Below are 10,687 nucleotides of genomic sequence, written 5' to 3'. Positions count from 1 at the left end.
CTGCTGGGTGGAAACAAGGCTTTATAGAGACACCAAAGTTTGCCCTTGACTCACTATTTACATGATCAAGACTAATGGTAATTAAAATTAGGAATCAAATAAATTCTGTAAATGCAAAAAACTCCAAATAGCTGTTAATACTCAGTAAAGCAGCAAATATGTATTAATCAGCAGCTGAAAATAATCCCCAATGAATTCACTATTTTTACCCGTTTGACCAACGTTTGCTAAAAACTACAATGCCCAGCTGTTTCTAGGTAATTACCGAGCTTTACAAATATTTCACCAGCCTTATTATTAAAACCTGTTGTGTGCTTTCACATAAATTATTCTAAAATTTAAAATGAGGAACAAATGCATTCAATTCTTTTTTCAAATGGTTTTATTCCGCTTCTTCTCCAGCCCTCTACATGTAAGTGATACAGTACATACAGTAGACAGTACACAGTACAAAGATAATTTGTGTTTAAAAGTGCAATCTTACTCAAACATTTCACAAATGCGCTGAGTGTACAAAGTATCAGCAACCACCTGCTCCGTGCGTGTAGTAAACTCTGCAGGTGAGTCGAAGCAAAATCCACAATTGCTTATTGATTTGATAGTTAGACGGATGGATGTGCAAAAAAAGAAAAGAAACAAAGCTGTGCAGCTCATTATTATGAATCTGCTCCTGATATCTGTACACTCTGCCAAGATGTTTCTTAAATTGGTCATTGGTTACAAATTTAAGATTGACTGAACGAGTAGATATTGTAAAGTTCCCGCTGGAAAAGTGGAAAAAATTCAGTCAGGGTGACTAATTATTCTAAAACAAACCATTAAAATATTATAAACAAACATTATATTTAAAAATAATAATAAAATGATGTAAATGGGTACATGTTTTACTTTTTAAACAAAGGAGAAAATAAATAAAATATGAGAATCACTGCATTACACCAAATCAGTACGCATGCATTACATATTTTACGAATAATGTTGCCATAACTAACCTTGGTGATTTGGACAAAAAAAGTTCTGTCAGCTTGAAAAAGAATAAATCTAGAATAAAAAAATAAAGATGTTTGAATGCTGATTGAGAAAGGAATCAATGCTTTGTAACCTCTGCTCCCTCTCATATAGTCTCTTTACTTTTTGGTCCTCTTCTTATGCCCCTCTTTTTCCTACCTTGCTTTATCTTTTTCTTCTCTTGAACACTTTTGACAATCAAATGCTTTCCCAGCATGTCAGGCAGCTAATTTTACATCATAAATTATGTTCGGGTGCTGCACATTCCTAAACTGTAAGTGGCGTTCAAAGGTTGAAAGTCAGCTATAACGTCTTTTTTTCAGACTTGATCTTATTTGATCTCTATCTCTATTATATCTTGGTTTAAGATTACAAATGTTGTTGCTATAACCAATAAAAGAATTAACACTAAATCAGGGAAAATACTGCGACAGCAGCCTGTCCGACTCTACGAACTAATCCCTATGACCCCTCTTGGGAAAAGGAGAAACGTGTGTTTCCATTAGGCACGTTATCAGTGGAATGATAAGAGTTTATACGCACACAGTCAAGTGATAACTTATCAAAAACGACACGAGACGGATGACGAAATGTGGAAAAAATTAAAGGTCAGGAGCTTTTGGAAGGCTCACAGTCTTCCCCTGTGCTGTACAGTGCACCATCCATCATTATCGCTCGGACAGTTTTTAAAACTGTCTGGTGTTTGGCGTCATGATATCAGTCAAACAACGAGCTGTTGCCAGTAAAGCCTTGAATCACAAAGTCTCAACATTGAGATCAGAAAGAGTTTGGTCCATAGCTGTAAGAAACAAGTATTTTCAGTTGTTTGCACCCTTGTTGAAAACCAGGAAATGGTTTCAGATGATCACATTATGGAAAACATCAAGTATAAAAAGGTTAAATGACTCTTTTCCTCACATTTTTGCACTTGACCCCGTTGCCTCAGCCCACCACCTGTATTCTCACGTCTGAAATACACCAAGTGGAGCAGTTACATGCCTTCTCTTTGATATAACTACTGTGTAAATGCATAGAAACATTTAGATATCATCAGCAACGTATTGGCACATATAAATATAAAATCGATTTTTAAAAAAAGCCTGGATATGTGCATAATCCCAGTAATGACAACCTTTCATTAGGATTACGGCTGTGCACTCATGTAAACACGCTGGTTGCTTTCCTGGGACGTCTAGTAGTTCACAGGCTCTGAGAGCGAGCGCTGGCTGGTGGAGCAATGTCCCGCCCTAAAGAAATGACAAGAGAAAAGTTAGATTAGGAAAAACTGAGGTAAGGTTTATTAGCAAAGGTCATTACTCAGGCTCCATGGAAAAGAGAAATTGGCAGTAGGTGGTTTTCTAACATTTTCCATGTAAGTTTCCAGACAAAAACTGTGTCATTTGTTAAAGTGTTCAACTTGCTCATTGATAGATTTCATTAACTGCAAAAATGAAATGTGAATTGTTATTTTAATCTTATGTTTTTGTCCGTTGTTTTATTTGTTAATTGTTTAAAAAAAGCGGATGGTACTTGTAGTGCACTTTCACATTTTGTACTTTGTAAATTCCATATAAATATATCCATACAAAAATATTACTAATAATAATAACTCTCCTATAATTATATTACCTATAATTCATGCAACATTAATGTCTTTTTCATATATTTTCATGTAAAATTTTATATAGAAATAACAATTTGCACAAAATTTGATAGATTCATCAAAGTTAAAAACATTTTTTTAATTGGCCTCATACATTGTAGGCGTAACCTCCCGACTTTCTCGCACACTTTTTTGGCAATTTTTTGATCAGCTTAGCTTATCCAACTTGTCGCCTATTCACTTCCAGTTTCTGAGCACGATTTTAATAAGGCTAATATTGTAATTTTGTTGTACGCATTTTCACAAGCATTTCTGGATGTAAAACTCAATGGAAGTATATTTGAGCACTCTCTGGGTACTAGCTGCCAACCCACAAAAAAGTAGCTTCGTAACTGACTTTCCTAGCAAGTATGCTGACCCGCTAATCTTGCTAACGGTGCTTGCTACAGCCCATGGATAATTAGGGAACTGCCCATTGGTTTGACATCCCATTGTTCCGACCATATTAAACCCATTGTTTCGAAGTCCCGTTGTTCCAAAATCATCATGATGCCCTGTGGTTAAGGTCTGGTTAGGTTTAGGCACAAAAACCACTTGGTTAGGGTCAGGAAAAGATCATGGTGTGGGTTAAAATGAAAAAGAAAGTGGCAAACACATAAGCCGTGAGCCTGCTTCGCCTCAAGCCTTTCCCAGCACCGCGGACCGTCGGACTAATGGGATGTCGGACCAATGGGCTGTCGGACCAATGACATGGACCCGGATAATTATTAGCAAAAGATACATAACAATGTATCATGCCTTGGATGAAACGAACCTGACAAGGACTCACATTGCAATGATAAGCTTTTGCAGTGATAAAATTGCTTTTACACTGACAGTAACCACACTTTCTTTAGCTTCTTACAACATTACTTTTACATCTACTTGAGTACAATTCCCTCAAATTCTGATCGCTTTTACTCGAGTAATTTCCTGCTCCGTTACCTGCAGAGTCCTGTGGAGCACTCATAGTTGTTCTGGCAGTAAGCTCCAAACGGTTTACTGTTCATGATCCTCCACAGCGGGGTCATCCGAGCGACCCTCTTCAGTGTGTGGACGCCTGAATCTGCCTTCTGGTCAGAGCTGGACTGGACCAACGGTCCTGCACACACCTGGTGTACACAGAAAGACACAAAAATGTTACGTTACATAAGAACAAACGAGGAAAACTAGGCACACAGCTTTATGACATTAATTTATTACGCTAATTAACGTTCAGTTTCATACATGAAAGCTGATTTGCGACCATACATATAGAAAATATTGTGTTTCCAACAATGCAAGTTAACTTTCCTACTTCCCTGTAAAATATGTAGTGAAGCAATACACATAAATTATCAACACTCGATAAAATAATCCCACTATTAGCTTTTTCCAGAGCTTTCTGCCACATGTGACAATCTTCATCAGCTAGAAAGCGGACCGTTTGAATTTTTAATAAAGCAGCATTTTAATTTGTCAGCAAACTGTAAATGTATATTCACATTTGTACATTGCAAAAGTGTCTTTTCTTTCCGACTTCCTCTAAGTTTAAAGCATAAAGATAATGATAAAGCGCCCAACTTGTTTGCATTTTCTCTGTAGTCACATCTGGATCAGTCTAATCAATAGTTTCACAGTGTAAAGCATGTTTCTAACATTTCAAACTCCCAAAGAGAGACAGACAAGACAATCTGTGTTATCAAAAAAGAGGAAAATCCCCCTTTTAACATAAATCCATCCTTTGATCGGACGTCGTGCACATTTTTCTGTATTTCATCAATCCAGAACGATGCACTCACCTGCTGAGCCAACACTAGCAGCACAATGCACAGTGCCACTGCTGCTCTCCTCTGGGTGAAGTAGCCTGTCTCCTGCATCTTTGCACAGTTTCACTTATTTGCTAGTAACAGTAGAAAGTTCTTCTCATAGACCTGCTGCTCCTCAGTCTTGGGTAAACTTGATCTCAACCAGCTTTGCTCCCTGATGTCCAACACTTACTGGAGGACTCTACCAGCTCAGCTTTACGGATCTTGAATCCACGTCGTGAGTCTTTGAGGTTGTGTGGCGTCAGATGTTCATTAGTTGCAGTGTTGCTTGAAGTCAGCCTGACTCAGCGAACTCAGCTGTGACACCGACAAAGAAGGTTGGGCTCTCCTTTATACAAACAGACCGTGATCCCAGGAGAGAGGAAGCAAGAGGGAGGGAGAAGGAGTCACAGTCCATGCTGTGTCGTCAACCCCTTCTCTCTGTCTCCCTCTGTCTCTCTTTATCTCTCTTTTCTGGCCCAAATGTGACATTATGTGTTTGCAGAATGAACAGCCATTTCCCGAAATGAGGTCATCCAACTCTCCGAATTTAATCATCTTTATCTCTTCGTCTTCTTTTACATATATTCTTGCAGATAACGTGAGCACAGGTGAAGCAGACACGAAACATGTGACCGTAACATTAAAGGCACGACAACAGACTCACAGCTGGGTAAAAGGGACAAAGAGGTCACTGCATGTGTGTGTGTGTGTCAATCCCACAGTGTGTGTGAATGAACTTGCAGAAAGATAAGGCTTTATCAATCCGCAGTATATCTTTGGCTACCAGTGCCCCTGACCTGACGCAATCTTCCAGTCCCACTTATACAATGTAGACGGGATATAAGAAGGCAGTAGCTGTGGTTTACATAAGTAGGTACACGGTTCACACAACCACGGCACGTGACTTAAGTGTGTGAATATGTGTGCTCCATATATTTGAGTATGAGGCTGAGGAAATTCCTGAAGACTGACGACAAGTTTGGGGAAAATCACGTCCTCATATCTGGTGATTTTCAAAGTCGAACTTTTTTGTTTGGTGTGAAATTTACAGCCATATGTATCACTGATGTTTGTTTTGACTTGTCTGTGTATTTGGTCAACATTTTAACACAGGTTTAATCCATTTTTCTAAAAGGTTTCAGTCTCCGACAGTAGTGTTCTCCATGTTGATACTGGTCATTTTTGGGGGGCACTATCTGTGTGGGCAGGCACTAAGAATAGCTAAATAAAAAGTCTTGGCCTGGGATAAAACCACTGTTTATAGCCAATATTTCCTGCCGCCAATAGCCTGCCTAGCCATAGTCAGCGCTGCAAAAAAAAGCTGTTTGTTTGTGAAAGTGTTAAATGTTGGTTTTGGCCCAGGCAAACATTTCAATCTGGGCAGAGAGAAGGCATCCATGGGATCAAAACACTACTTAGCTAGACCCTGTTCTGTCTAAAAGGTGTGACAAACGTAGATAAACATCCATGTAACATGACTCCTAGTGGGAATCAGCGCTAACGTCAGCAAGCTAGGCTAACTGGCCTGTGGTTTACCTTGTGGAATGCATTGTATGCAGGATTTTTTCAGCTAAATAATAAATAGACTCTAACAAAAGTAGCCAAAGAGCCTTTTCTCACTGTTGCTGTCTTTTTTTCATTTATTTTCAATGGGGAGAGACTGTATTCAGCCGCCTCAAGAAAAAGCACCGCAGCTAGCATCTTTATTCAGAGTGCTCTACTTTTTTGTGCGGCCGCTCTGACTACTTTAAATTGAAAACCTCTGAACTTTTCAGAAAGGCGCTGGTGACGTCGCTGCTTCTACTTTAGCTAGGCTAATGTCTACTGTCACAACAAAGACAGAAAAGCTAATTTTTTGGAGGCAGATCGGCCGGCAGACTTTTCTTTGATCACCGTTCGCTTTGTAGGCTTGTTGTTGACTGTGTATACCCATGCTGAGCACATCATTGAAAAGAGTGCTGTTAACGTTTCTTTATGTGGCAATCCCCAGTGCCCTGCCACTGTTTTTCTACTCAAGAAAAACTCTATGTAGGCACAGGCCCAAATCTGTTTTGATCATCAATTATGGCCCACAAGAAGTGTGTAGCAGTGTATCTATCTGCAGAGCCTCTGCCCTTTGCCTGCATTGAATTTAATTTTGCTATGTTCGATATGTTTGTTGTGGGCATGTAGCCCCCAGACAAAAACAGCACGCAGGTGAAGTCACAACTCAATAAAAAGGCAGTGACCAGGTGCCAGACTGTAAGCCACAGGCATCCAGGAGTAACCCTCCCACAAATATAGCGAGCTAAAACCATGGAATTAAGAGAACTGGATTTAGAGTTGTAGGGTAGGCCCAGTTCATTCCTATGAAAGTTGCTCAGTGGTCCGTGAAGCCAATAAAAGTTCAACTGCTGCATGCAACAGAGAGCAGGCCACTAGAGTCTTACAGTTTCTTCCAGAGAATTCCGGTTTATCGCTCCAATAACTTGAATTGAGGTAAAATGATTTGATCGTGCTGTTCTTCTAGACCTTACAAATGTTGTTGGACCAAAAGGATCAAAATCGGAGAGTGAAACGAGTCATTTCACGGGGGTTGCAACACTCAAAAAAATGAATCTACTGATTTAGAAACGTCTCTTTCGTCTATGGGCCACAGGGTATCACATGACGGATTTAATTCCACTGTTTGGCCACTAAAAGTTTTCCTCAGGGCCTGCCGCATTTTCTGGGTGCCTGAGTGAAATGGCAAGTGGCAAAAGCTTGCTCCAAAACAAGAGTTAATCTGGGGTTGGCTTTCACTTTAATTTTTGCTGGCGATAGGGTGACTAGACGTCACTGTTTTCAGGGCCAGTCCCTTGTTTGTGTGGCCTGTCCTTGGCTGGTCTAAACTAGTGATTTCAGAGCAGCAGGCAGGAACAGGGCAACGCCTGCATGGGGACCAAGACCAGTCCTTAGAGCAGGCTCTGTTTAGGTTAGTGTGGCCATACTAAATTTTACATTTGAGTTTCATAACTTGCTCCAAAGATACTTAAGAACTGCAGGCTCATGGATTAACAATGCACAGTGTAGTGGAACCATGCAGTGCATTTTTTTTAGTGCTCTTTCATGGATTATCTGTATGACAAACTTTCTAGAAGATACTTATTTGCCAGATTTCTAGACATCTGCATTTGTGTCTCATACAAAGACAGGATTCTGTGTCAGGCTTATTGTGTTGAGTGAAGCTAGAGTGGGTAATAAAAACTGTTAGCCTGCCGGATCTCGTCCACTGGGTTAGTAAGACAAAGGTTAGCTTGCCAAGAGTTTCACAGGACAAATATTCATAAACAGCACTTCAGTTTGGCAAAAGTGCATTCCTACAGGACATAGATTAAGAGATTTGAAGATCTTTCTGTCAGTCTTTTACGGCCACGTTATACCACAGCAACAACAATGATGTACCAATTCAGGTCAGCCTGGAAAAGACAATGATTATTTCATGTTACGTTAAAAGACAGCCTTCCCGACAAAAGTATGTTCAAATACTGAAATATGAGAAAGAAGCGAGGCGATGTGCTGTTGATTTAATCAGGGTACGCAGAGGATCACAGATGGATGTAATGGAAAATTCCTGTGCTGATTTCTGTAAGGTTTTTCATCAACGAAAGGCCTCCAGAGGAGCACGAGACTGACAGGAATCCTGCGCTACATAAGCCCAGAACATCTGCATCATATATTATCACAGAGCATGACTCATCAGATTGTGCCTGACAAGCAGCTGCTGTGGAGACTGTAGAGATAGAGGAGGCTCATGGAGGCTTCAGAGAAGAAATGAAATTAGTTTTTTTCCATGTTTGTAGTAATGTAGGACAGATGCAAAGTGTTGGACTTCTGCAACTGGTTTAAATATTTGAAGGGACTGTTTGCACATACATAATTTTCATGATGCGTGTCATCAAAGTGAGAAGTCAACTCTTCCTGTCATATAACGTTATGCAACAGACAATGCCTTCAATGTCGTCCTGATAATAAGCAACATGATATCATCTGGAAAATCTAAATCATTCAGTTTTTGAAAATAAAAAACAGATGCAGGTTAGATGCATGACAGTAGATTTAAAACACAGTGTGATCATTTATGAGTTGAGAAAATTCTCCTTCTTAAAGGTCCAGTGTGTGAGATTTAGGGGGATTTAGTGGCATCTAGCAGTGAGGGGTGTAGACTGCAACCAGCTGAAACTTCTCCTGGTCAGTATTCCTTCAGTGTTCTTTGTTTAGGAGGTTTTTGGTGGGAGCAGATTATTCACAGAGGTCTCCTCCTCCTCCCCAAAACTTACGGATCACCGCACCACTTGATTGGAGAAACTTCCCATGCTTACGAACATTTCGGAGATGGAAAATTGGTGACGCAAATGGTGAGGTGGAAGCCTGATTGTAGAATATTTCCTAGCGCACACCATTTTTAGCTTTTGTTCGTACGTACACTTTTTATATGGATCCTACGCATTGTTTTATAAATGCAACCCAGGGTGAATAAAACCGGTGAAAAAAAAACTGAATAATGCAGTTTTACGTTACAAATCAAACAAACAAACAAAACAAACGGACCCAGTGATTCAAACTGAAAAAACAACAGTTAATCAGTGTTTTTCCAATTCTGCTTGTCACAGAGGGGCTTCCAACTATGGTGGCCAATGAGAAAATGCAAATGTCCCTATGTAGAGCTAGTGTTTGGTTTGTCTGTTCTGGGCTACTGTAGAAACATGGTGGTGCAAAATGGTGGACTGCGTGGACAAGGAATACATTTCTTCTAATGAAAACACAATGATTCTTATTTTCAGATGATTATACATATACAAACTAAACATACTTACTATATTATATTACATTTCTGCCACTATATGCCCCTAAATGCTACACACTGGCCCTTTAAGCTAAAAAAAAGTCTTCAAAACACACCTGGGTCAGCTGGGAAATGCATCGTCACAAAGTTGACACAATAAAAAGTTAATTTTTTTTAGAGATTTGTGGTTCTCACAGGACAGCGACGCCACAAACATTTGATGATCTTAAAAAATATGATGCATTGCTGTACATGAAATGACCCAACAGCATATAAAGGAAATAGATCTAGCTCAGCCTCAAACATCTACAGCAACAGAATACAACATACACATGAATACAGCAGTAATATTAATCCAGAAACATCATAAATAATAGTGAAACACTGACAGGGAACAGTTCACTGTACAATGAGTACTTTTACTGTGAAGTGTTTATCTGAATTAACAAGAATTAACAAGAAAATAATCTCATTAATTCTTGAGAGCAGAATTTTTTTCTCAATCTAATGCACTATACTTTCGTACATTTCCACAGTCCATTGAAAAAAACCCCCATCTGACCAACCAGTGACGTCTGTACTTTAAACTTTGATTGCCCTGAAGTAAGAGGGAATAATTCCCCTGGACAAACGGATCGAAGGAGGGTTGCAGACATGACCTCATCTGACCAGCGTTCAGTCCTCATGTGGACTGTTCAGGATGATGTTCAAAGAAATCATTTGCCCAGAAAGCCCTATAAATATGGACAGGCCTTGAATCAAAGCCAATAATTCTCTGATAGTGGATGTGGTGACGGTTCATCTCTGGCAACGTTCAGAGGTGGAGCGGGGGGTGTCTGCTGGGGCTCCAGCCCCACGTGTTTTACGTTTTTAAAATGCCTTCAACTTTGTGTCATTCAGATAATAATATGGGCCCATTTTGTTTATCCTTCTATGCTATTTCTGAAAGATATCTAATAGAGTTGAGTAAATGTTCTTCTGTTCTATTCAATTCAGAGTATTGAAGACCACTTTTACTTCATTTGTGAGCTAAACATTCATCCTGTGAACTCTACTCCAGCACAGCATAAGCATGTAACATCAGACAATTATTGCGTCTTTTTAGGTGGCAGGAGTGAAAATAAGACATCCTCAACACATGTTGTGTTGTGGTTTCAGAATGATGAAGACAGCTGGGGAAGAATTAGATACAAAATAGGATGTAGGCTCCACAGGATGATTTTTTTCCCCTTGGTAAATATTATGTTTTTTCCCCAAATGATGTACAGATTTTAGGCATTCTGTTATTTCAAATGGCTTGAAAAATATTGGCTATAGCTGCCATAAATGGGGGCAAAAAGTCTCTTTGGGGAGTATAGCGGGACTTATTCGTCTGCGTCGAATCAACGCTGTACCTACAGCATAGGCTCTGTGACTTAGAGCCTACGCCGTACCCTACGCCGT

At 39.7% G+C, this 10,687-nt stretch overlaps 1 protein-coding gene across 1 annotated transcript; it reads right to left on the bottom strand.

Annotated features, from left to right (window-relative positions):
* Nucleotides 1-364: 364 nt before the first annotated feature.
* Nucleotides 365-4,810, bottom strand: leap2 (liver-expressed antimicrobial peptide 2). Its single transcript, XM_050066570.1, has 3 exons — nt 4,432-4,810; nt 3,596-3,762; nt 365-2,255 (listed from the first exon to the last, which is right to left on the bottom strand). The coding sequence occupies exons 1-3, from the start codon at nt 4,507-4,509 to the stop codon at nt 2,201-2,203; spliced, it is 300 nt and encodes a 99-aa protein (XP_049922527.1). The 5' UTR covers nt 4,510-4,810; the 3' UTR covers nt 365-2,200.
* Nucleotides 4,811-10,687: the final 5,877 nt, after the last annotated feature.

The sequence above is a fragment of the Epinephelus moara genome, chromosome 17, assembly GCF_006386435.1.
Source record: "Epinephelus moara isolate mb chromosome 17, YSFRI_EMoa_1.0, whole genome shotgun sequence".
Taxonomy (NCBI): domain Eukaryota; kingdom Metazoa; phylum Chordata; class Actinopteri; order Perciformes; family Serranidae; genus Epinephelus; species Epinephelus moara.
The sequence above is the reverse complement of the archived record's forward strand: the minus strand, read 5'-3'. Positions and strand labels throughout refer to the sequence as shown.